We start from the raw sequence: 27,943 nt of genomic DNA, 5'->3' as shown, positions 1-27,943 counted from the left end.
GTGATGAACCACAACAACTTCATACTATGAAGAGCCAATTGACCTGTATGAGAAAGAACCTGAGGGTAACAAGTGTGTTGATGAAATTCAACCTCCTTGGATCAATAAAAATGATGTTGAACAACCATTATATGTTATGCAATCAACAAAAAATGTGTACATGATGGATGATACACCGATATTCATAGCTGACCAAAACTACAAACCTAGGGGTTATTCTCTTAGGGTAGGACAACCAATGGGGGCTCTACAAGCAACCCAATAGGTAGGTCAATGCTATGAATGTGGAGGTGATCATTGGGTAAGGAGTTGTGTACACAAGTGCGAACATGTAAATATTTTTTAAACAAAAACATTTTGGATAATAGGGTAGTGACTAATAACATAGATGACTCAAAGACACAAACAATGATAGCAGCTCCTGAGGTCAAAGAGTCATGGCCACAAGCCTTATGGGAAATGATAAGGAATAAAAAATATGGTAGTGTGGTCCTTTCAAGTCAGTACCTATCACTGAGATCAACATGGATTATGAATTTTACCAAGGATATATTTAGTCTCTATATGGTGATATATGATACAAAGCATCTATGGAGAGTAAACCTGAAACCTTGAAACTTTTTTGTCTTTTATAGGAGAACAAAAAATGAAATTGGAGGTTAGGATAGTGCTCTCACATTGGAAACCAGTTCCAAAGATGATGGACACTAAGAGCTTGCATGATCTAATGCCTACACTTGCATGATAACTCTTTTTGAGTTGGTTGTTAAAGACTAGACCACATCTATGGAGAGAGGTGGGCAAAGACTTAGAGAAGATGGAATTGAAAATTCCTCTTCAAGACAAACCAAAAGCAAAAGTAGTATCTATAAACAAGGTGGGTGACTATTGTGAAGGAGAAGAAAGGAATACCACCTTGTCAAAGAAACGTAAATGGATAAAAATGATTGTTATACTTGATAGGAGGACTAGAGTGGCCATTGACAACAAACAGATATGGGAGAAATGGGAAAGACCAACTCTCATGTAAACAAGAATGAAATTATATCTTGCAGATAATTATGTTGAGATACATGTAGGTATGTTGGAACAGATTATAGTAACCTCTTGTGATGAAGATACCTTTGCAATAGTATATTTTGTCATTAAGAGAAATAACTTCCATGTCATTTTAGGGAGACAAATTATGCGTCAATTTTAAATGGTGCAAGACTGGGGCTATGACCACAACTACTTGAATCACTTGAAGAGATTACAACAAGGATTAGTGTAAAAGACCATATCTAGAGAGATATTAGTCATACTCATGTGGAGGAATTTGAATCAACAATAATCAATGAGAAAGAGATACCTCATGGATATGAACTAAAGCACATCTTTGGATGTGTGGATATTTTGAGTGTGAGAGCTTTGTGAGAGAAGATTATATTTTGGATAGACCAGTAGAGGATAAGGATTATATCCCAAAATTATTTCCTAAGGAATTGTTTGAGCCTTTTGGTTGGAACCAAATATTAGATGCTCTAGATGTATGTGTAAATGATGTAGCCCCAACAAAAATTTGTGATGAAGAGGACCATGATATAACACCATTCTAGACGGTGAGTGATATCATGCTTCTCTTTGTCATTGGGGAGTAAAGAGAGGCTTTTTGGGAGACCTTGGTCTTAAAAGTCAATTTGAAATTTGACTTTATATTCCTTTCCACTGGGATCCTTCATGCCCGCATAGATAGCAAGCACAGTGAGCGGCTCATCTTCTCTGAGTCCTAGTGTTTTGGTAATGTTGTCAAGGAACAAAAAGTGACGATCATCCACTACCACTGCATGCAAAGCAAGAATTTGGAGGTTTGGGACTTCCTCCAGCACCTCATCTCCCTCTATCATTCGATCTTCCTCCTCAGTGGAGATGGTCTCTTGCAAGAGGAGGAGTGTCATAGATGCTTCAGTCTGCTCATCAATCTCTTCGATAACTTCATTTAATTCCTCCACAATGGTCACAAGCGATTGTTTGCTGGCCTTTTCCTTTGATTTTTCCTTATCCATGCCCTCAAGCACAAGTAAGGCCAGAACCATGTCCCAAGAAATGAATTGGGTGCCTATACCCCATGCCCAAGTCTATGAGATCATCCTCATACTTTATCCTGTACTTCCATTCCATGAGGCCTTTAATAAACCTCAACAAGCAAAAGAAAAATTTGTTGTCGGGCACATAGAGATGTTTGAAGAAGTACACTGGCAGCTATGCCATATCAAATCCCTCAAAGACTATGGCATATTCTTCCACGTCTTGTGCCATGTGGTCAAGAAATCTTCTAAATGCCTCTACATGAAGGTTGGAAGTGGCATATATGTCAATTGTCCCCTCAAACACATTGAGTAGTTCATGTGCTCGATTCACAAGTCCTTTCTTCTCTAGTTGTGTGAGAAGTCCATCAGAAGACATTGCCATAGGTTTGTTTGCAAAGAAGATGCCAAGAGAGCTTAGAGCTAGAGTTTTGTGAATGGTGAAAAATGAAGTTTAAAACCTAGAAAGTCATTTATATACCTAAGGTCACTTTTTAAAAGGCACTTAAAATTAATGTGAAAATAACTTAAAACTATAATTTTAAACAAAGTCATATGACAAAGCATTCAAAGGCACCAACATTGAAAACATTTGTGCTCCACATCAAAGAAATTGCACATTCAATTGAAACTTGAACAAGTTGAGCATAAAAAAGTATATGTAGAGACGAGATTCAAAATGCCAAATGTATCAACGGAAGCAAGATCCGTGTCAGTTACAAGCGTTTATAAAAGAACATTGCAAAAATGGAATGCTCTCACACAAACAACCTTTTCATTGATTACAAAGAGATATTGCTTGGGCAAGGCATTAGGAGAAATATAAACCCCAAAAGGGCCTTGTAAGGATTCCTCATTTTAAGGATTTAAGGCTAAAAATATGTGTGGTTAAGGGGACAAGCACAATGATTGAGGGTAGGTTTATGGTCTTTTTTTAAGACCCTTATAGGATTTTTCTAAACTTAAATAGAGACTAATGGGGGGAGATAGATACACTCTCTCTCTACCATTTCAGATATGACAAGGGAGAGTGGGGATATGACAATAACTACCCCCTGATCCACATCCTTGCCACATCATAAAAAACGTGCATACCCCTAACCCAGAAAGTTAGTTTTTTTGAAAACTCTCAAATAGACCCCATTTCTACCTAGAACTATTCTCCAACATATATATACACATAAAAATAAATGAAATTGTGAAAGAAAATTTTCCCACTTCATTTGTTTTTCGGAGAGCTTGGTCTGCGTCATGAAGTACTTAAGACTTTGGTGATTCGTTTGAAGCTCAACAGGGTCAAGCCTTTGACTTTCATAGGCTATGGTGTGCCCTTCTTGAAGAAAAACAGCTCCAAGGCAATCACCACAAGCGTCACGTTGGACCTCAAATGGATTTGAGAGATCCCGTCGTGTAAGAACAGGTTGAGAAATAAGCTTTTTGAAAGCATTGTTCTCCTTGGTAGACCATGTATAACTAACCCTTTTGTTTGTTAGGTGATGTAATGGTCCTGCTATTAGTGAGAACTTTTCTATGAAGCATCTATAGTATGCACACATACCTATAAAGCTTCTTAGTTCATGAAGATTCCTTGGTTTAGGCCATCCTTTTATCACCTCTAATCTTGATGGATCCATTTGGATGCCATCTTGAGAGATAATGTGACCTAAATACTGAATCTCTTGCAAAAAAATTTCACTTTTCTTTTGACTAACATAAAGTTTATTTTCTCTTAGATCTTGAAATATTACCTGGAGGTGTTTCTTGTATTCGTCTAGTGAATTAGGGTAGATGATAATATCATCAAAGAACACTCCAATAAAGGTTGGGTGACACCTAAATAGCTTCTCCATCAAGCGGGTGAATGTGGCTGGTGCATTGGTCAAGCCAAAACGCATGACAATATATTCATAAAGACCAAACGTAGTGCAAAATGCGGTCTTTACAATGTCTTGATCAACTATCCTTATTTCATGATCGCCACTTTTTAGGTCAATCTTACTAAAGCTGGTGGATCTTTTTAGCTTATCAAATAGGTCTTCTACTCGTGGAACAAGAAACCTATTTTTAATAGTGATCCTATTTAGTGCTTTATAATCGACACACATACAATATATGTCGTCCTTCTTTTGCACTAATAGCACACGTGAGAAAAATGGAGATGAGCTAGTCCTAACCATGCCCTTCTCAACTAACTCATGCACTTGCCGCATAATCTCCTCTTATTGAGCTTGAGAAACTCTATAAGGAGGTTTATTAGGCGGTGAACTTCTTGGGAGAAGTTCAATTGCATGGTCATCATTGCCTCGTTTAGGAGGTAGCTCACAAGGGATGTCATCGATAAAGAAATCTTGAAACCCCTTGAGAAAATTGGATAGCTCTAATTCCTTGTGATTGTCTATATTTTCTTTTGCCAAAGCATTAGGTTTATTTTGAGAATCTTTAACAAAAATCATGTACACAGAAATAGAGCTCTTTATTGACTTATTGAAATCTTCCGTATGTACAATGGGTATGGTGTTACCCATTTGTTTAGCATCTATGTACATATATTTTTCCCTGAACCTAAAGTAGATTCTTCTTTTAGGGAATTTAACATTGACAGCCATGCAATCAAACCATGGTTCCCCTAGGATTACATCCTAGTGCTTGAGAGGAGAGATAAAGAAGTCCTCTTTGTCCACATGTCTTTGGACATGGAGCTTCAATTTCCCAAGGGAGTGACTGAAGCTTCTTGCCCCTTGAAAGAACCATCCGCAGGGGTAGGAAATCTCCCATCTCATAGGCTTGGATACGTAGCTTGGTAGACAACTCTGTGGATATGAAATTATGAGTAGAACCAGGGTCAAAGAGAATAAAAGCATCATGTTCTCTTACCTTTTCCCAAGCATGGCATAGAGAAGATCCGTTGTGGTGAGTTTCCTCCTCTTGGATTTCAACCAAGGTAGCTCTAGGAGGCTCATGGCGGTTGTTCTTTTGGGGACAAGCGCGGTACATATGCCCTTTCTCGCCGCACTTGAAACAGCGGTTATCCTTGCGATAACACTCAAGCTCTTCAGGAGAGAGTTTATTTTTGCCTTTGTAAACTCCCTTCTCTTTAGCTTTGTTGGAATTCCCTTAGGAGACTTTTGGACATTGTTCTTCCCCTTAGACTCATTGGAACCCTTGTTTTCCGTGGGCTTAGAATTTATTTTAGCCCTTGTTTGGAAATTGATTCAAGAAGCCACCATAGTATGGTGTATAACCGCCGATATGGTGCATGGCCTTTGGGAGTTGACATACATTAGGAAGAGAATGAGGTCTATGAGGGCTCTTTATTTGGCAGTTTAAGGAAGTCCAACCTTTAGTATTAAAAATGTAACTAAAGGACAACTTTTGAATCCAAAGAGGCAAAACCGCTAGTTTATTAGAATTCAAAGTTTCCCCCCAAAATGGAATTTAAAATCTAGTGGGTAAAACCATATCATGTAGCATATGTATGGAAAGAGCTTTACGCATAGAATGCAGATCTATGATCTCCGCTCAAATTGGAGATCATATGTGGGAGTTATGGAAGGCCAAAAATCATAAAATTTCCACCTCCTTTTTGGGGCAAAAAGTGCATCCTTTGACCACTCTTACACATCTCTTACACACCCACCATTCTTGCACACATGGATTACACCTATTCATCAAAATGTTAATCACCTCCATAAGCTCATGGAAAATAAAGAGGCCCTCCTACACCCCATCCTCTTCCTAATGACTCCCCCATTTCTTCAGTTAGAACAGCACAAAACTGTTGCTTTTTCTCTCCAAAATCCAACTTTTTGAATATAGTGGCTTTGAGTTGTAGGTCCCAAAACTTGACTACATATTTGTGAATGGATTTGTAGGGAGAGAGCTTCAAGCTTTGCCATTCAGTGAGTACTTCTTCTTTGGAATCGATGGCCAAAAAGTGCTTCATAATGGAGTCTCTCAAATCTTTCCATGTTTGTGGAGCTTCACCATTGGCCCATAGGCTAGACCACCATTGCCTGGCGGACTTTTGAAAGTGTATAGCTACATCGTGTAGCTTAGATGACTCCATGAAGCCCTCATCTCCAAATGCCACATTGAATTGTTGGATAAAGGCCAAGACTTTGTCCGTAGCACCAAAGGTACCATCATAGGTAAAGAAAGAGATGCTCTTTCCTCCCTCTTTGAACTTCTTGATCTTGGACGACCTCTTTCACGTGGCATAGGATTTCCTATGGACTATTCTTTTTGATGGTTCAAAGGTTGCACCATCCCTTTCTTCAAAAGATGAAGAATTTGAGGAAGATGGAGAAGAGGGTAACCTCTTTCTCACCTTTTTCTTGCCTTGATCTTCTTTGTCTTCACCATCACTTTCATAAGAGGAAGAGGATGAAGAAGATGGAGAAGAGGGTGTCCTCTTCTCGTGGTACTAGCAATGCTCTCGTTGTTTTCGGTCGATCACAAGAAAACGGCAAGCAAAATCAGAGAGGAAAATCTTGTAGAAAATCACATGGCCGAAAAGACATTGAGTGCTATCAATGTCACAAAAAGGGTCATATGAAGAAAGACTGTCGAAAGTGGAAACAAGAGAAAGGTAAAGGCAAGAAGTCGGAAGAAGGCAAGACTAAGGAAAGCAGTATAAAGATTGAAGATATCAACAATGTTTTTGTTAAAGATTCTGATGGAGATATTTATCTTACATCTACCATGGATTCATCATTTTTGGTTGCCACTGCTGACTATGCTTTACAGGATTGGGTTATTGACTCAGGTGCATCGTTTCATGTGACTCCTCACAGAGAGTGGTTCAATACATATGATGCAGCCCGTAAAGGTCGTGTTCGTCTTGGCAATGATTTTGCTTGCGACATAGTTGGTGTCGGCGATGTGCAGCTGAAATTTCAAAATGGTTCTTCATTCATGCTCAAGAATGTGAGACATGTGCCGAAGCTTACCAAAAGCTTGATTAGTACAAGACAATTGGATGACGCAGGATATTACTGCACATTTGGTGATAGCTCGTGGAAGATCACCAAAGGTTCTTTAGTGGTAGCACATGGTTCAAAATCTGGGACTTTGTACATGCTACATGCATCCAATGTTAAAAACCATGTAATTTGTGTAACCGAGAAGCCAAGTGTTTCTTTGTGGCATCACCGGTTAGGACATATGTCTCAAAAGGGAATGAAAATCTTATTTCGTTTTGGTTATGTTCCTGGCTTCAATTTCTCAAACTTTTCAGTTTGTGAGCATTGTCTTTATGGTAAACAAACACAGTCACCACACAAAAGGGGAAGCACTCAAAAAAGTGAGCCATTCGAGTTAGTGCATAGTGATGTGTGTGGACCTATGCCTAACGTATCCATGGGAGGTTCATTGTACTTTGTTACATTCATTGATGACTTCTCAAGGAAAGTGTGGGTATATCCTCTCAAGAAGAAGGATGAAATTCTTTTGAAATTTCAAATTTTTGTGGCATTAGTGGAGAATCAATCTGGCAAGCAAGTGAAGTGCTTAAGGTCAGACAATGGTGGTGAGTATGTCATTAAAGCCTTTCAGAATTTTTGTGATTCCAAAGGCATCAAAAGAGAGTTGACTGCTCCATATAACCCTCCACAAAATGGTGTTGCTGAGAGGATGAACCGTACCATACAAGAGAAGTTATGTAGCATGTTGTCTAATGCAGAGTTACCTAATGGATTTTGTGTGGAAGCGTTAGCAATTGTTGTCCATCTTATTAATAGATCTCCTAACAAAGCTTTAGATGAGAAGGCACTAGAGGGCCTTTGGTCTCGGAAGCCACCTTCTTACAAGCATCTTAGAGTCTTTGGCTGTGAAGCATATTTCCATGTTCCAAAGGAGTTTCGAAGCAAGTTGGCTCCTAAGTCAAAGAAATGCATATTTCTTGGTTATGGCAATCCTGGCGAGATGGGATTTCGGTTATGGGATCCTGAAGCTAAAAAGATAGTTCACAGCAATGACGTATACTTCAATGAAGAAAAGATGCATAAGAAGCCTATGCATACAGTGGAGGTCAGGAGAGTTATCTTCCAAGAAGATGGAATTGTCCACAATAGGACTGAACTGCCTAATGTCAGACAACAAGTATAGAATCCTCCTGCAGTACAAGATGTTGCTGAGGGACAACCGGCTCAAGCATTTATTAGAAGGTCTACAAGAGTTTCAAGGCCTTCTGATAGATTTACTCTCTCATTGGACTACATTATGTTGACAGATTGCTGAGAGCCTTCCTGCTATAAGTAAGCCATGTCGATGGATGACAAGGCGAAGTGGGAGAAAGCTATGCAATCAGAAATGGACTCGTTGCATAAGAATCAAACTTGAAAGTTGGTTCAGCTGCCTAAAGGTAAAAAGGAATTACCATTCAAATGGGTGTATAAGCATAAAATTACACCTCATGATAATAAACCCAAGTACAAGGCACGACTTGTTGCTAAAGGATTTAAGCAGCAGTAGGGTATTGACTTTGATGAGATCTTTTCTCCGGTTGTCAAGATGACTACTCTACGGTATGTACTTGCATTCGTTTGCTAAAGACGACATGGAACTTGACCAGATGGATGTCAAGATGGCGTTCTTGCATGGTGATCTTCAAGAAGAAGTTTATATGTAGCAACCAGAAGGTTTTGTTGAGAAGGGCAATGAAGACTTGGTGTGTCAATTAGAAAAGACTCTTTATGGTCTAAAACAATTATCAAGGGAGTGGTATCGTAAATTGTACTCGTTCATGCTCTCTCAAGGCTACAAACATAGAAATATGGACCATTGCCTCTATACTAAGCGAGCTAACGATGGTAGTTTGATGATTTTGGTCCTTTATGTGGATGATATGTTAATTGTCAAGAAATGCAAGGATGAGATTTCAACCTTGAAGTTAGAGTTAATTCAAACTTTGAAATGAAACACATGGGTGAAGCAAGCCATATCCTTGGCATGCGCATTAAGCGAGACAGATGCAATAAATTGTTCTATTTGTCTCAATATGAGTACATTTCTAAAGTGCTCAAGCGTTTCAATATGGAGAAGGGGAAGACATTGAGTATTCCATTGCCTCCATATGTGAAACTTTCTAAAAATGATTGCCCTAAGTCTGAAGAGGAAAAGGCTGAAATGGCACAAGTGACTTATTCATCTGCAGTGATGTATGATATGATTGCTACACGTTCTGATATTGCTTTTGCAGTGGGAATCGTTAGCAGATATATGTCAAATCCAGGCAAGAAATATTGGGAGGCAGTGAAAGGGGTTATACGATATTTGAATGGTACAAAAGACATGTGCATTTGCTTTGGAAGAAAGGAAGAATGTGTAATTAGTTACACGGATGCAGATTATGCAGGAGACTTGGACAAGAGAAGGTCCACTTCAGGCTATGTTTTTGAATTCACTGGAGGTGCAGTTTCATGGTGATCTTGTTTGCAAGATTGTCTTACCATGTCTACTACAGAGGCTGAATATGTTGTAGCTTCAGAAGCTTGCAAGGAAGCTATATGGCGTGGTCGGCTGGTGGGAGACTTGGGAATCAATGTTGAGATGCCTGTGTTACATTGTGATAGCCAAAAGTGCTATACAATTGGCAAAGAATCCAGTGTTTCATGCAAAGACAAAGCATGTGGATGTGAAGTATCACTTCATTCGTGCGGTGCTTGAGGACAAGTGATTGCAGCTTGCCAAGATTCACACCACTAAAAAACCTACTGATCTTCTAACAAAGGGCTTACCTTTAGAGCAGTTTTCACAGTGTCGGGCACTCATGGGCATTGGGTAGATGATCATGGTCATTGTCTACCTGTATTGTATATATATACATTGTCACCCCAGCTTAAAGGCACATTGTCCTTTAAGTGGGAGGTTGTTGGGGTGGTAAAGCCCAATATGCCACGCCTACGTGTTGGGCGGCCGGAGACTACCGGGAACTAACACTGACCATTCACTCTATGTAAAAGAATAAGGACTCATAACCCTAACACTATTGTGTTTGGAGTCCACCCAAACCTACGTCTACTCTCTTCTCCATTGCTGCACACACACACACACGCTCTCGCACGTGCTCTTCAAGAACCCGGTCCAGGCTTGAGGTGCTTGTCATGCCTGATGATAGAGATGATTGAGATGCTTAAAGTGATTGATGATTGAGATGCTTGAGGTGCTTGTCATGCTTGTCATGCTTGAGATTCTAGGGTTGTACTTGAGGTGGGAACCTAGCCCAAGCTTGAGGGGCTTAAGGGTCGAGCTGGTGGTGAGAACTGGCCCAAAGGTTGAGGGGCTTGAGGTGTCACAAAAGTCAAATCATATGCCTACAAAGAGGGGGCTAGCCATGAAAGTAGGGGGGGCGGTTTCTTGACCACTCTCTCTCCCAGAGGGCACCCCTTGGTCAAGAGGCAAGTGGGACACATGTGAGGCCCCTAGCTAGGTTACCCTCAAGGAGTGTCCAAAGCCTATTGGTTGGCCTCCTAAGGGGTCCAATGATAATTAAGTATATTTAATTAATCATTTTAGTATTTATAAAGTCCTCTCTCTCAAAGGGGAAAGGGGGACACTTGTCCCAAGGCTACCCCAGTGTTCCTTGATATGCCCTTGCATGTGATTGGCTAGGCCTGAAGAGGTCCAATGATCTTCAATCATGAGCTACAAGGGGGGGTCGACGAATGCAAGCTAGGGGGTTTCTTGAAGGGTATATCTTTCCACACACACTCACACTCACTCTTATTGTGGGTAGTGCAAAGTGCAAGAGGTCCCTCTCCTTCTCCGAGCAAGTAGAGAGGTTGAGAGCCTACACCAACACTCTTGGCTATGGAATGCAAATCCAACCAAGATCCATGTTTCAATACTTAAGCTTGCCATCTTCTCCATCTTAATTACTATGCTATTATGTATGCTAGCAAGAAGAGTGATGATAAGTGAGGAACTAATTCTTTCTCCTATGAAATGTTTCTTCTTACTCTTACCTACCCTCATTCTCTGCTAGCTCTCTCCACCTTCAAAGGTGTTTGAGGTCTTGGAACTGAGGCTTGGGTTAGATAATGCTTTCCACAAAGTTTATGTTATGCTTTTGATGCATGAAGCTTTCCATCTTCATTGCATCACCTAGGTCATAAGGAACACAAAGATTATATTGTACCAAGTCTCTCTTGATGGGAGAACTACAATACAATTGCCTATTTGAGGGGGGGCCGGCTCCACATAAATCTGATCCTCAATTGTCTTCATGTTCTCTAAACTCTCTCTCTTGCAAAAAATATTTTTCATGCCAATTTATCTAAATGCTATGTTTATGTTGCTACCAACAATTAAGTTCACCATCCATACTCACAAAGTAATTTCACATAAGTACTTTCTTTAATTTCCGCTACTCTCAAAGTTAATAGGCCATTTTTCATTACATTAGCCAAAGGTTCAGGGTTCAAAATGAGAAAAGAGTCTAACTCATAGCAGCTTATGATTTCTTTGATACAGTTTGGAAGCACACAGCCCCACTCTGTCGTCTGGCTCATAATCACATAATGGCCACAAAATCATTCCAAAATAAAAGAATTGCAATAGCTTAGAGTTATGGATGTCTAGAATGATAATAAAAAAATGTGAAAAGCTACAACATAGACTGAGTGTATAGTCTCCCAATGCTAGCTATGTGCTAGCATTTCCCCCCTCCTAGACTGAGTCATCTGTGACACAGCTTCAGAGGATTGGGTAGTGCTCTAGCTTATGGGTTTGTCTTTGCTTCTTCAAGGCTTTGAGAGCATCATAATATTTGATTCTGCGTGTTGAGCTTCATTGTCGTGTAGCCCACAAACCTGGTTCAAATATCCTCTACCACCGGACCAAAGACCTTTGATCTAAAACTGAAGAATCTTGTGTAGAAGGCCTCCTCAAATGTTTGCATGTAATAGGAGGGTAAGAACATGAGGTGAGCATAAAATCCTTAAAGCACTTTATTTTCCCGTTGATTCTATAGATTAGAGCATAGCCCTTGATTTCCCTCGAGGAATGCCATCCATGGCGTGTCAGTATGCTCTACTTAATGAAAAGTTTGGATGCATGTCAAAAGCATCTTGGCAATTTTTATAAACATGATGCATGCCAGATCTGGAATCCTCTTGAAGACTTCTAGTGCTTCTAAGAAAATTTGAACCATGTAGTCCTCTGTAGCTTTGCTTGTTGGGGGCCTTAGTCGTGGGTAGTTTATCCATGTCGGATGTTTCTTTAAGAGCAATTGAAGGCTTCCCCAACTCTGCACTCAAGGAACTGGGCAAAAGGTGGGGTCCTTTTAGATTTCAGATGGATCTTGGGTGTAGAGGATGAGATATTTTGGATATCTCTTGAGCCAATGCATCATCCCAAGCTAGGTGTGGATCGATGTTGTCCATAGATTGATCTTTGACTAGTCTCTCCTTTACTTTCAGAATTTCATATTTGATAAGTGGGAATGGGAGAGATTGCTGGTGCCATGTTTTAATGATCCGCTTGGATGTGAGTTAAGAAAAATTTGTAGAGTGTAGAATCCTCTATTACCACACCATATCTTCTTTCCAAATATCTTTGGTTTCTCTCTGCATGTTGAGCTTGAGTGCTTTTTAAGCCTCATTAGTGAAGTTATCTATAGGCCCTGGTTCGGCTTCTAGCTCAACTATAGAGGGCTTTCGGGCCACTGTAGTTGGATCTGCCTCTTCTTCTAGCTGCAATAAATCTAGTGTCATGTCATGTAGTAAACTTTGTGAATTTTAAGTATACACTCATTACATGGGCTCTCAATCATTACTTGTTTGCAAATCAAACTAGTGCAATTAAGGCCACATGTACCATTGTACAAGAATTTGGGGTTAAGACCATGTCAGTGCACCTATGCACTTGGTAAAACCACCCACTATTCTTTGTATGATATATGTATCTTCAACTCATATGCGTAGCACAAGTAGTAAGACCTTTGTGGCACGTACCAAGGTACATAAGCTAGTCACGATGGCCATCTTTCACGTTGAAAATTTTCACTTAGCAAAGTAAAACCATTAATGTGCATGGGGTTATAAAATCTAGTAGAACGAGATGATGAAGTGATTTCTGCCCTTATGAAAGTTTATTCAAAGCACAAGACTGAGATAAACCATATGGGTCCAGTAGAAACACAAAGAGATTGGGTATTCTTCAACTAAGGATCATTAAGAGGAGGAAAGATAATAAGTGGCAGAGGACAAGGTGGAGGCAGAGAACACTTCACTTTCCACATGTGTGGACAACCATGACATTTTGCTCAAGATTTCCCTCAACAAAAGGAAAATTCATCGGAAGGATAGAAGAAGAAGAAGAAGAGGAGGAGGCACCAGCTAGGGTAGAATCAAGGGCTATTTCAGATGCAAAACTTTGGCATGCACGTTTTGGTCATCTGAATTTTGCCAATTTGCTACATTTGCAAAAATCTGATATGGTTGCTTCTTTGCTGCCTCTTGAAGCACATGTCAAACATGTTTGTGAAGGTTGTATTTTGGGTAAGGTGCAGCGTTCGAAGTTTCCAAAGGATGGTTCATTTTTTGGGCCACATGCAGGTTGTAGCGTGATGTTTGTGAGCCCATGCAAACTCCTTCCTTGGGCAATTAACTTTACTCTGTGACTTCCATTGATGATTACTCCAGGCATGCATGGGTATTTCTGCTTAAAGCGAAGTCCGAAGTTTTTATGTGCTTCAAATATTTTCTGGCTATGACTGAAAATGTATCGAAATGTACTCTGGGCACCCTCCATTCCGATCGAGGGGGGGAGTATATGTCTCATGAATTTAATGCATTTTTGGCTAGTCATGGGATAAAACACCAATGTATAGTGCCTTATACACCTCAGCAAAATGGTGTTGCTGAGAGGAAAAACAGGTCACTTACGGAAATGGCACGATGTATGGTCAAACGTCAAGCTTTACCACATTCTCTTTGGCTTGAGGTCATCATGTGTGCCACTTACGTACTAAAAAGGTGTCCTACGAAAGCTTTGCAGTCTATTAATCCATATGAAGCATGGCATGATAGAAAGCCTTCTATTGCGCACATGCGTGTTTTTGGTTGTTTGCATATGCTTTGGTGCCACAAACACAGTGCAAAAAATTGATGATAAAGCTGTCAAATGTATTTTTGTTGGTTATAGTGTTGAAAGCAAAGGTTACAGGTTGTCTCATCCGCAAACAAAGCGTGTTCTGGTTTCACGGGATGTAGTGTTTGTGGAAGATTCTGTTCAGCCCTTCCTGTCATGTACTAGAGATAGTAATGTAAGCTCAAAGAACATTTATGACACTTTGTTTCCTCTTTTTAGTGCTGGAAATTCGAATGTAAATTCCAATGAGGCAAATGTACAGCCTATGGGGGTTTCTCAAAATGTTACAGATCAGCATATTACTGATGCAGATGTACATGATATACTTGATGAGGAAAGGGTTGAAAATGAGCAAGCTAGAGGTATGCCAAAAGGCTGGTGCATACATTGCATGATAGTAAATTGGATGCACCTTTGTTAGTTGTACTTGTTCAGGCTCTCGCCATGCATCTTATGCATCAGATTGTTATGATTTGGATGTGTCTAGCTTACATGATGTTGAGGAGCCTCCGTCTTTTGATGAAGCACAAAATTCAAAAAATTGGAAGGCTGCCATGCAATCAGAATATGATGCACTTATAGAAAATGACACATGGAATTTATGTGATTTGCCTCCTAGCAAAAAGGCCATTGATACAAAATGGGTTTACAAGTTGAAACGCAAGCCGGACGGTGAGATCGATCACCATAAGGCTCAAAATGTTGCAAAGGATTATGCACAGCAAAAAGGTATAGATTATGAAGAGACTTTTGCTCCCACTTGTCGTATGACTACTGTGCGTTTTCTATGTGTATTGGTAGCTCATTTTGGTTGGGATGTACATCAATCAGACATTGTTACTGCTTTCTTGAATGGTGACATATTTGAGGAAGTTTATGTAACGCAGCATCACAGTTTTGTCAAGAAAGGACAAGAGGGTGTGCAAATGTAACAAGGCTTTTTATGGGTTGAAGCAATCTCCTCGTGCTTGGTATGAGAAAGCTGACACTCATTTGGTCAAACCAAGCTTTCGTAACAGTCCAACAGAAAGCACATTGTATGTAAAGCATGAGGGTGATGTACTTCTCATTGTGGTTCTTTATGTAGATGATTTGCTGATCACTGGACCAAATGAGAGACATATTGCTGAATTTAAGGCTGATTTGAATGCTACTTTCAAAATGAAAGATATGGGACTGTTGCATCATTACTTGGGTATACAATTTAAGCAGTGTGATGGTGGTATCGCCTTGTGTCAAAAAAGTTACATAGAGACATTGCTATGTAAGTTTGGACTTGAGGATTGCAAACTTATTGCCACTCCCATGGAAATAGATTTGAAATTAAGTCTTCATGACGTTGGTGATCCTATTGATGTCACTCTTTACCAAACTGTTGTTGGATGCCTCATTTATGTATGCAACACGAGGCCAGATATTCAGTTTGCAGTCTCACAGGTCAGCAGATTTATGCATAGCCTAGGGTCTAAGCATTTGCAGGCTGTCAAGAGGATTTTCCGCTACCTTAGTGGCACTTTACATCTTGGCTTGTTTTATCCCAAGGAGGGATCATTGTCGCAAGACTTACATGCTTTTTTCACCTCAGTTTGGGCTGATTGTTTTGACACGCGAGTGTCCACAAGTGGTTTTTGTTTCATGCTTGGCAGTTCATGTATATCATGGTTGATCAAGAAGCAACCTACTGTGGCCACTTTGAGTTGTGAGGTTGCGTACAGGGCAGTCTTCACAACTATGGTTGAGCGTGTATGGCTCAGACACCTTATGGATGATTTGGGTGTTGGACAGGACACTGCCAACACTATCTACACTGACAGTAAGAGCGCAGTGGCAGTTGCGGAGGAACCCAACTTTTCATGCTTGCACAAAACACATTGAGGTGCATTACCACTATGTCAGGGAGAGGTTCTCAACAGGAGAGATCAGCTTGGCTATGTGCCAACACAGGACAACCTTGCAGATATTTTCACTAAGGCATTGTCTCATGAGGAGCTCGAAGCTTTCCGCAAAGCTTTGGGCTTACTCCCCTTTGTGGACTGATCATTTCCTCAGGGCATGGCACTTCCCTTTACTCATGTGCCAGCTCTCATTCACCGCATCACTCCAGGACGGTGAGGGCGAGCTTTTTGAAATGGGGCCTCTAAACCCAAACCAATGGGCCTACCCTCACAAAATGTTCGTAAAGAGGTACGCACACTACTTGGGGCACCACCTTCTTTTGGGAGTGGAGAAGGAAACCAATCATAAAAAAATAACACTTGCACTCACCCACCCAAGCAACACACTTTGAAAACCCCCTTACTCTATATACACTTTGGACACTTGAACACCATCAACGATTATGCAACCCAATGCCGTGCATCAAAATGAAATATGCAATTTGTGGAATAGCATTCACCTTCTCCCCATAAGAATACCCATAATACATCCAAACTCTTCCTCTCTCAAGCACTCATCAAAAAAATCATGCGCGCAAGACTTGCCTCTCAAACACACAAGAGAATCACTTACATCAAACTAACACACTTTGCATAGAGAGCTCATCTCCATCTATGCAATGCCGTGACACAAATAAAATCACCATGAGAGGTAGCCACATGCATATGTAATGAAGCAAAAGAGAGTTGGAGTGAGAAATTTCTTTAGACCAATTGAATAAGTGTGGAGAAACAAACCAATGGTAAATTAAGAATAGAACACTTACTTGATTTCTCGCACACCTTTTAAGGGGAGGACAGACGCTGGCTAACCATCACGAATTGCGACACTTGAAAGTTTTTGAAGATGATTTCATGATCATTAACATAACCATGAGAGAGATCATGATGTATTTACAAGTTATTGAGGTGCTACAAATGATTTATTGGGTTGATGGAGTAAGAGATTGTAGAATGGAGAGAGTGGAGAATAGAGTTGCACTTCCTCCACAGAGGAGGGTTAGGAGGGAGGATGTGAAAGAGGGAGAGTTGGGGTTTTCTCTACTATTGATCAAGAAACAACATGAAGTTGAAAATATAGGTGTGTGTGTCCTTGAGTCTCTCCAAGGGGGGCTATTTATAGTTGTGTAGGAGTGGGATTATGCTACACTTAATTAGAGTAAGTGATTAGACCTAATTAGGTGTCCTTTGACCACTCATTGAATATTGGACATAAAAGGGACTATTTATTCACCAAAAATATCATTTTAGACCGTGAAGGCTCCATAGGGGTGCATAATGTAGGTGGCCCCACCATGAGGCCCTACGGGTGGCTCCTGCGGGGTATCTCAACTTGTCTGTCTTGGCATTAAGAAAGCATCTTTAGGTTGGTCCCATCACATGCAAGTGACCTTGAACACTCATTGCTCTTCTAGAAGATGAGTAGGGGAAAAATCAGATCTCACTCTCTTGATTTACTTGATTTACAGTTCCCTTTTGCTGCGAATCTGACAGATTTACACTATTTTGACCATAACTTTTTACCTGTAGCTCGGAATGACATGCTTCAAAAGGAAAAATTGACCTTCTCAACATGTTTGATATGAATTTGGACTATTCTTCACGCCCATGCACCAAGGAATTCGGTTTGGAAGGTCCACGCTAGGCTAGGGAACCTTTTGCTTCAAAGTCTTCTTGTATGGGCCTTTGCTTGTATGCATCCAAGGGGAATCATGCTTTTTCAAAAGGCTATGATGCTTAAGCAAATAGAGGAGGGCCCAATATAATTTGCTTGTGAAAAGAATATACAATTGGAGTCTTTTTGAAAGGAGAGAAACTATATGTATATTCTTAAGAGATATTGGGCCACCTATGTAGGGGGCATAGAAGACTTGTAGAGAGGGACCATAATCTTTGGTAAAGACAAGTGGAGAGTTGATTTCCATGGGAATTTATCTATAAGGGGTGGAAGATGGATATATGATTTTTCTACTACTAATTCACAAGAGGTAAGAAAGTTTGGGGGTATATAGTTGGTTATTGTATGCTTATTCTATTTACAAAGCAAAAAAGAAAAGGGTGGTAATATAAATATTTGACTAAGGTGACATTTTTGGGAAGAGTATAATGTATGTGTCGCCACAAAGGTTAAACGAAGAGGGGGAATTTACTCTAGCTAACTTAATAGCATAGAAAAATATATACACATATGAGGAAGAGGACGTTGAGTAGGCTGACAAATGTTGCAAAAAGATGGTTACCATTTTATGCCACTCATATTAGCCCTCCCCCAAGCCTAGAGATATTCATATCTTTAGGAGGACGGTGTTGCTTCTTTTCTTCTTTTTTTCTCTTTTTTTTTGTCATTTTTTCTTTTTCACTTTTTTTTTTTTTTCAATAGGAGGAGTGTCATGCACTCTTTTACTCCATTAGACCTGCTTTTCATTACCTCAATCCCATAAATCGGAGATGGGAGGGTTGCCTTGGGAATGTTCAGATTCCAAGTCTGGTTCTTCTTTGCACATCAAAGCTTTAAAAATAGGTGGAGCATTTGCCAAGCCGAAGGGAGCCATGCCAATTTGGAGCTTAGACAATGTAGGCAGATGACTGCCTATCAACGGATTGATACGTTGAAAGTAGGGCTTTAATCTCCATCCATTGACTCTGGTCTTGTGGATTTTTCCTGATAAATCTGCTAATCTGTAACTACCATTCCCAAACTTTGTTTTTATCATGAAAGGTCCCTCCCATCTTTGCAAAAACTTTTTGTCAAGTCGAGTATCAAGTCGGTTATCATAGCGAAGAACCAACATACCTTCCTTCAATCCTTTCCCCTTGAGCTTCTTGTTGATTTTATCCCTTTGGCTTGTCGCTTTGGTGATGTAGTGATCAATGGACTCTTCTCTATCTAGCTCAAGTCGTTGGAGATCTAAGATCCTTTCATGTAGAACCTCCTTTGGTTTTTTTGCCACTCTTGCAAGAACGCGCAAGCTTGAGAGCTCTACCTCAATGGGGAGAAGTGCTTCCTGTCCATAAACTAGATGAAAAGGGGTGAATTGGGTAGATACCTTGAAAGATGTCCTATACGCCCAAAGAGCAGCCGTCAAATGGCGATCCCAATCATTAGGCCGGTCCACAACCTGTTTAGAAATGATCTTACATATCATTCCATTCACTTTTTCCACCAATCCATTGCATTGAGGATAGTAGGGTGTGGAATGCAGGTGTTTCACTTTTAACCTCCTCAAGAGATCATTCAAAAGGTCAGCCCTAAAACCCGGGCCTCGATCTGATAATATTTCTAGGGGTGTTCCAAACCTACTACAAATATGATCAAAAAGAAACTTTGATACCTCTTCAGCTGTGATTCGGGTTGTGCTTGTTGCTTCCGCCCATCGTGTCATGTAGTCAACACCCATGATGATGAAAACCTTCCCTGTAGAAGTACGAGGTAGGGGACCTATTGCATCCACACCCCACTTTTCAAAAGGGCCATAAGATATTATTGGGACTCGAGGCTCATATGTTAGTCGTCTATCCCCAGCAATTTGGCATGGCTTACATGCTTTACACCAATATTGGACATCGCGATGTAAGCTCGGCCAAATAAACCCTGCTTGTAAAATCTTCCTACTTGTAATATCTTGAGAAAAGTGACCACCACAGACATCATCATGACATGAAAGAAGAATTTTCTCTATCTCTTGCACACCTGGTACTCTCCTCAAGACCAAATCTTTCCCTTTGTGATATAAATCATCCCCGATCAACTGGTAAGGTGTGGCCTTCTTAACTAGTCTATGTCTTTGCACCTTGTCTAAGTGTTTGGGACACTCACCTGCTTGTAGAAAGAAGATAATGTCTTTTAGCTCCTCTTGACCTTGATATTTGGGTTCATATAGTTTCACACCTCCTACCGCCATTTGAAGCTTTTCATTTGCGAGTAAGTCTGCTTCCTTGTTATGAGTTCTCACAATGTGTTGTACGTGTGTTGCTTTAAAACCCTTCATCAAAGCTCTTACACTACTAAGCCACTCAAACAATGTACGATTCTTGCACCTCCAAGTCCCTTGGATTTGCCTGACCACTAGCAAAGAATCACCTTTTATAATAAGTCTTTGTATGCCTAATTCTTTGCATTCTTCTAACCCAAGGGTTAGAGCAGCATACTCAGCCTCATTGTTAGAGTGAACATTGGGTAGAGTGATACCTTTTCTAACCATTACCTCCTTTTGTGGGTTTAAAATGAGGATCCCCCCTGCTTCTTTGTCTTGTTGGCGTTGATAGGCTCCGTCAAAGCATAAAGTATGGGCATTATCAATCTCCTTCACTTTGAACTGTTTTGAGCCTTCCTCTCTTTGTAGTCGTGATCCTTCCCTTTCTCTCACTTTGTAGGTGAGAATGTCTGCAAGTCCTGCTCTTGTGCTATCTTCTACAAGGAAAGTGTATTCAAATTCTTGGAGTTCAAGCACCCACTTTGCTATTCTAGATGAGAGGCTCATGTGTTGTACTACATATGGTAGATTGTGCTCTAAGGTGAGAAAAACAAATGGCACAGGGAGAAGATACGATCGAAACTTCCTTACCGCAAACAAGATTGCAAAGACCACTTTCTCCATTTCAGTGTATCCCTTCTCGGCTGGAGTCATCACCTTGCTTGCAAAATAGATCGGCCTCATGTATGATGTTTTAGGATCTTTTTGCATCAAAACAACACCAATTGCTTCGAAACCTACACTTGGAGTGACATAGTAAGTCTCCTTTGGATCTGGTGGCATTAGGATTGGGAGAGAGCTAAGAATGCCCTTCACTTCCTCAAAACATTTTGCATGTTCCCTCCCCCATTCAAATGTAGATTGGCTTGCCAACCTATGCAAAGGGGCGATGGCTTCTGCTAGGAGATGGATGAAGCGAGACATGTAGCTCACTTTGTGGTTGAAGGTCATTAGCTCCTTTGTTGTTGTTGGTGGAGATAATGACAAAAGGGCCTCTAATTTAGAGGGATCCACTTGAATTCCTTGTGAAGAAACCACATGGCCTAGCAAAACCACCTGAGATTCACCGATATGACACTTCTCTGGGTTGAGTTGTCCCCCAAATTGATGGAGCCTTTTAAGCCCCTCTTCAAACTTTTGGCAATGAAGTGATCTACAACTATAAATACAGAAATCATCCATAAAGACTCTTATAGATTTTCCAAAGAATGGCTGAAATACAAATATTGTGAATCTCATGAAGGTGCTAGGAGCATTGGTGAGCCCAAAAGGCATTACTCTGAATGCAAAACATCCCCAAGGTGTGATGAAGGTGGTTTTTGGTTGGTCCTCTTCTGCTATTCTAATTTGAAATATCCTGAATACCCATCACACACAGTGTAGCATTCGTGACTTGCTACTTCATTCAAAATTTCATCTTGGAAAGGGAGAGGGAAGTGGTCCCTCTTTGTCGCAGCGTTGAGGGGTTTGTAATCCACGCAGACCCTCCACTTACCATTCTTCTTGGGAGTGACTACAATAGGTGATACCCATTCGGAGTTGGATACTGGATAGATGAAGCCAGCCTTCAAGAGTCGATTCACTTCCTGTAGGAGAGCCTTTTGTTGCACAGATCCTAGTCGCCTTAACTTTTGAGCCACGGGTTTGGTCCCTGGTTTCAATTCAATTCGATGCTCTATTAAATCTACACCTCTTATTTGTGAGTAGTCAGTGATAAACAAATTGGGATACCTCCTTAACATATTGATGTAGGACCTCTTCTCCTCACAAGTAAGATCTTTTGCGAGCATCTTCTCAAATCCTTCTTCAAGGTGGTGGCATCTTTCATCCCCTCGTGTGTGATTGTCTGTTGGCTTTTCTTCTACTGGAACATCTTGAGTGTTGGCGTTGAATACAATTCCCATTACCTCCAAAGAAGACTCCTCTTCACTGGTTGATGCACTGGTTGATGCTTCCTCATCACTTGAGTAGGGACTCTCCTCCTCGCTCTCTTCATCTGCCGTGGTTTCATAGTTGATATCTAGTTGCTTTCCTTCTCGCCAATCATACACCACCGGTTGACCCTTCTTAAGAATCAAATGACCACTTCCCCATTTTTGATCTGCATTCACAGCAATGAGCCAAGGCCTCCCTAGGATGATGGGATAGCCCTCCCCCTTAGCTGGCATGACATACATATCCACTCGTGCATCTATGTTACATACAGAGACTTTTACATTTTCAATGATCCCCAAACACTTCACACTTGAGTTGTTGGCTAGCCTAGCTTGACAATTAGAGGAATTTGTAATTTCAAGCCCTAACTTGTTCATTGATTTTTCCGTGATCACACACATTTGAGCTCCACCATCAACATATACATTAGACACCTTTTTACCCCTTATGTAAGCATCCACAATGGGTTCCACATCTTTTTGTAGCTTTGAGGCCACAACCTTAATGGAAAGATTTGCTTTCTTTTTTGGAATTCTTGTACTTACCAACTTTGGCCATTGCCTTCTTACTTTGGCTGATAGGTGTAGAAGTTGAGGCCATGAAATGTTTGGCTTTTGGGTTTGTAAATCCTCCAAGATGTTGTAGGGCTCTAGCTCCTTTCCCAATGGGAAGTCGTTGATACCAATTTCCCTTCGCCTTGATCTTTTCTTCCTGCTACTTTCAGCTTCTTCCATCTTTGACTTCTTCTTCTTGTCCCTTCTGGCTGAATTTGTTCCTTCACTTCTCATGTCTTCATCCTTATCATGTGCTCTTGTGCGTTTTTCTGCCGGCATAACATCAAAGTTTAGAGTATGCTCATCTATTACCTCTTCTAGCTTGATGATGTTGACTCCTCTTTCTTCCTCCTCATGTGGGACGGGAGGTATATTTGCTGGTGGTGGTGGTCGTCGAAGGATTTGTGGGCCTTGAGCTTGTTCTTGTTGCACAGTGAGAGGAGGCGATCTAGGGGGATATATGTCTCCCGGAAGTCGCCTTGGATGTGGACAATTGTACATGCCATGGCCCATTTCATTGCAATTCCAACATCGCAACTCTTGAGCTTGTCTTCGTTGATTGCGATTCCCTTCTCTTGGTTGTCGTTGTTGAGGTAGGCCTTGTACTAGATTCAGAGTGAGGTTCTCAAGCTGTTGAGTTAGCCTTTGTAAAACCTCTTGTTGAGAGTTATCTCCTATTTGTGAAGATTGTGCAAGAGGGGCCCTAATTGGTGCTTCCATGGTTTGTGAAGACTCCCTCTCACTCACTTCATTCAAACCCCTTGCTCTATGTGCTTGGAAGTGTAGTTTTCTAAACTTGATGATGGCTACCTCACGTGCTTCTTCGAAGGTGGATGGGAATTTTAGCTCTACTTTAGCCTTTAAAAGTGGATACAAGCCAGCCATGAATCTCTCTTTTTTTAGAAAGTTAGGTGCACCACCATGATTTTCTAATGTAGCCTCCCACCTACCCCATAGATTGACAAAGGTTGCTTCATAAGAGGGATAGTCTTCAAGTGATACCTGCTTATGCCCAATAAGACATTTCCATAGTCCTTCAGAAGTATCACCTTGCCCGAACTTGGAGAGGAAGCTTGCTCGCAGTCTCTCCCAATTGGACTTGATTTGGGGTTGCAAGGTCTCATACCATGCTTTAGCTTCTGCTTTTAGAACCAACAAGAAGGCTCGTAGCTTTACTTCCTCTTCATCTCTCCCGGATATGAGATGTGCCATCTCCAAGTTGTCAAGAAACTCTTGCGCATCTTCCCCACTTCTTGCATAGAACGTGGGAAAAGAACTTGACATTTTGTTTAGACTTTTTTCAATCTCTTTTTTTAAAGAAACTTTTCTCTTACAGGCCGCACAAGATTATTGACACTATAAATCTGATTACATTAAAATGAAGATGTACACATCCATTGTTAATTCGTACTTTATCATAGGTAGAATAAATGGATTAATTGAAGCATTGATTTCATTGAGGCGAGTGGATCCAAATATCCTCCTTATGATAGACTGAAACCTAAACTTAGTTGCAATGATTATATGAATGGATTGCCGAGCAATAGGCCTAAAAGGTTCATTATTTTGATCATGATTCATGTGCTACTCCTCGTTGTTGGTTTGAAGACCTCATTCCTTCATATGGCCCTTGAGCACCCCTTCACCACTCCTTGTTCCTGCCTTTAAAACAAAATGAAAACGTGAACATCAAAAGAAGTTTCATAATTGATGATTGGAAGTATAACTGGATTGGGTGATGCCAGTATTTCTCTAAGTCTTTCTGCACCAAACATAAAAACAATGCGTTGCTGGAAAAAGACTTTTCTATCTATGTGAACATTTACTCTAATGTGTTGTGCAAAATGAAATGGATAGATGGGAACTCCATTGTTCATCACTAAAGAATTTGAAGGTAACTTGGAAATATGTTCCTCCGTGGGGGCACCACTTTATGAGGGCGAGCTTTTTGAAATGGGGCCTCTAAACCCAAACCAATGGGCCTACCCTCACAAAATGTTCGTAAAGAGGTACGCACACTACTTGGGGCACCACCTTCTTTTGGGAGTGGAGAAGGAAACCAATCATAAAAAAATAACACTTGCACTCACCCACCCAAGCAACACACTTTGAAAACCCCCTTACTCTATATACATTTTGGACACTTGAACACCATCAACGATTATGCAACCCAATGCCGTGCATCAAAATGAAATATGCAATTTGTGGAATAGCATTCACCTTCTCCCCATAAGAATACCCATAATACATCCAAACTCTTCCTCTCTCAAGCACTCATCAAAAAAATCATGCGCGCAAGACTTGCCTCTCAAACACACAAGAGAATCACTTACATCAAACTAACACACTTTGCATAGAGAGCTCATCTCCATCTATGCAATGCCGTGACACAAATAAAATCACCATGAGAGGTAGCCACATGCATATGTAATGAAGCAAAAGAGAGTTGGAGTGAGAAATTTCTTTAGACCAATTGAATAAGTGTGGAGAAACAAACCAATGGTAAGTTGAGAATAGAACACTTACTTGATTTCTCGCACACCTTTTAAGGGGAGGACAGACGCTGGCTAACCATCACGAATTGCGACACTTGAAAGTTTTTGAAGATGATTTCATGATCATTAACATAACCATGAGAGAGATCATGATGTATTTACAAGTTATTGAGGTGCTACAAATGATTTATTGGGTTGATGGAGTAAGAGATTGTAGAATGGAGAGAGTGGAGAATAGAGTTGCACTTCCTCCAAAGAGGAGGGTTAGGAGGGAGGATGTGAAAGAGGGAGAGTTGGGGTTTTCTCTACTATTGATCAAGAAACAACATGAAGTTGAAAATATAGGTGTGTGTGTCCTTGAGTCTCTCCAAGGGGGGCTATTTATAGTTGTGTAGGAGTGGGATTATGCTACACTTAATTAGAGTAAGTGATTAGACCTAATTAGGTGTCCTTTGACCACTCATTGAATATTGGACATAAAAGGGACTATTTATTCACCAAAAATATCATTTTAGACCGTGAAGGCTCCATAGGGGTGCATAATGTAGGTGGGCCCCACCATGAGGTCCTACGGGTGGCTCCTGCGGGGTATCTCAACTTGTCTGTCTTGGCATTTAGAAAGCATCTTTAGGTTGGTCCCATCACATGCAAGTGACCTTGAACACTCATTGCTCTTCTAGAAGATGAGTAGGGGAAAAATAAGATCTCACTCTCTTGATTTACTTGATTTACAGTTCCCTTTTGCTGCGAATCTGACAGATTTACACTATTTTGACCATAACTTTTTACCTGTAGCTCAGAATGACATGCTTCAAAAGAAAAAATTGACCTTCTCAACATGTTTGATATGAATTTGGACTATTCTTCACGCCCATGCACCAAGGAATTCGGTTTGGAAGGTCCACGCTAGGCTAGGGAACCTTTTGCTTCAAAGTCTTCTTGTATGGGCCCTTTGCTTGTATGCATCCAAGGGGAATCATGCTTTTTCAAAAGGCTATGATGCTTAAGCAAATAGAGGAGGGTCCAATATTATTTTCTTGTGAAAAGAATATACAATTGGAGTCTTTTTGAAAGGAGAGAAACTATATGTATATTCTTAAGAGATATTGGGCCACCTATGTAGGGGGCATAGAAGACTTGTAGAGAGGGACCATAATCTTTGGTAAAGACAAGTGGAGAGTTGATTTCCATGGGAATTTATCTATAAGGGGTGGAAGATGGATATATGATTTTTCTACTACTAATTCACAAGAGGTAAGAAAGTTTGGGGGTATATAGTTGGTTATTGTATGCTTATTCTATTTACAAAGCAAAAAAGAAAAGGGTGGTAATATAAATATATGACTAAGGTGACATTTTTGGGAAGAGTATAATGTATGTGTCGCCACAAAAGCTAAACGAAGAGGGGGAATTTACTCTAGATAACTTAATAGCATAGAAAAATATATACACATATGAGGAAGAGGACGTTGAGTAGGCTGACAAATGTTGCAAAAAGATGGTTACCATTTTATGCCACTCAACGGATTTGTTACCATATGCATGAGGTAGTGATGTGTGTGGACACACTAGGACTGGGGCATTTTTTCCATCTTTAGGAGGTTTTTTCCCCTGTGCATTGTAGATACGCCCATTACTCTAGGGCTATCTATCTTTGTATTGCACACCAAACAACAGACTCTCTATTGTGTTCCTTGAGCTTCCTTCATCTCCTCCAAGTTGTGTGTGTTTCTCTGCAACCCTAATTCCAACATTATCTAGCTTGTCCCCACAAACAATAAGGAAAGCTCTCTAATGCTAGGTACTCTCAACTAATAATTGATTATATTTTTCTCATTAACGTTTAGGTCCTTGGTTGGGGTTGATCACAGAGGAATTTTATGTCAATGATCTTCATGGTGATGAGAGTGAGAGCACATACATTGGCTTGGGGTTATTGAATGAAGTAGATGCTCACATAGCTAGGCAGGAGTCAACCTTGAAATTGGCTCCAATTTTGGTTCCATGGGGTTAGTCATCATGGGATTTGATTTGGATTGTGGGATTAGTTTTCAACAATGGAAAACCCGCTTGTAGTAATGTAATTCACTCTAAGTATTAAAAATGTATGAAGAGACTTGCTCGATTATTTTGTTGCTAAAAAATACTCGCTCCCCTATTCATATAACTCTTTTTGTTTGTTTTTGTTTTTTGGTTTTCTTTTTTTAAGTTGACCTCAACAAGAACATATATTTACAGGAAAACTTAAATACCTTTGCTGGAAAACTGAAATTACCATGCCTTAAAAATAACCGATTGTTGAAATACAAAATAAACAGTGAACCTACTTGCAACAAAATAGTGAACAAAAATGAAGCAGAGCAAAAATTGACCAAAAGCACTAGATTGTCTAATATCATTCTATCCAAATCTGCACACATAGACAGCACACACCCACTTCCCAACCTTTCTAACATGTAAAAAAAAGACCTCAACATTGCATGTAGGCTGTGAGTGGAGCTTGTCACAGAGCGGCTTCCCAATAGCAGCCCAAAAATGTCAAGTGTTAGGGAATTGGTAAACATCGTGTGTGAGCCACAAGGCTACAAGCACGCAACCTGTGCATACATGCAAGCTCTACGACTGCACATTGGTGTGTCATGTCATAAAATCTAATATCTAACCAATCCAAATGATTTTCTCATATTAAAGTGATCATTTAATGTGGGAGAATATACGAAAACAAGGGTTAGAATATAGACACGTGCTTATGGATTTGTCTCAACATGGGGCCAAAGTTAAAGGGGTCCAAATGACAGATGGTCTGTTAAAGATCAATGCTACCTAACCAAGATTAAAAACCTTAGGGTTAGCTTCATTAAAGACCTCCAAAAGTTAGTGTTAAAAAGTCCTTTG

General features: G+C 40.4%; 1 protein-coding gene across 1 annotated transcript; it reads right to left on the bottom strand.

Moving 5' to 3' along the window:
• Nucleotides 1-1,667: 1,667 nt before the first annotated feature.
• Nucleotides 1,668-27,326, bottom strand: LOC147418072 (uncharacterized). Its single transcript, XM_086507067.1, has 4 exons — nt 27,301-27,326; nt 19,347-19,603; nt 18,625-19,040; nt 1,668-2,024 (listed from the first exon to the last, which is right to left on the bottom strand). Exons 1-4 carry the CDS (start codon nt 27,324-27,326, stop codon nt 1,668-1,670), a joined length of 1,056 nt encoding a protein of 351 aa, XP_086363193.1.
• Nucleotides 27,327-27,943: the final 617 nt, after the last annotated feature.

Source organism: Adiantum capillus-veneris, chromosome 30, assembly GCF_014529385.1.
Source record: "Adiantum capillus-veneris isolate H3 chromosome 30, ASM1452938v2, whole genome shotgun sequence".
In the NCBI taxonomy this organism is placed as follows: domain Eukaryota; kingdom Viridiplantae; phylum Streptophyta; class Polypodiopsida; order Polypodiales; family Pteridaceae; genus Adiantum; species Adiantum capillus-veneris.
The sequence above is the reverse complement of the archived record's forward strand: the minus strand, read 5'-3'. Positions and strand labels throughout refer to the sequence as shown.

Excerpts from the sequence above, each read along its gene's own strand:
- LOC147418072 (XM_086507067.1), bottom strand. The coding sequence starts at position 27,326 with ATGGTAATTTCAGTTTTCCAGCAAAG. Across the intron at positions 19,041-19,346 it reads ATTATCAGATCGAGGCCCGG|TGGCAAAAAAACCAAAGGAG; the intron begins GTTTTAGGGCTG and ends TTCTTGCAAGAG. Across the intron at positions 2,025-18,624 it reads GCATGGCTCCCTTCGGCTTG|GAAAAGGCCAGCAAACAATC; the intron begins GCAAATGCTCCA and ends GAAAAATCAAAG.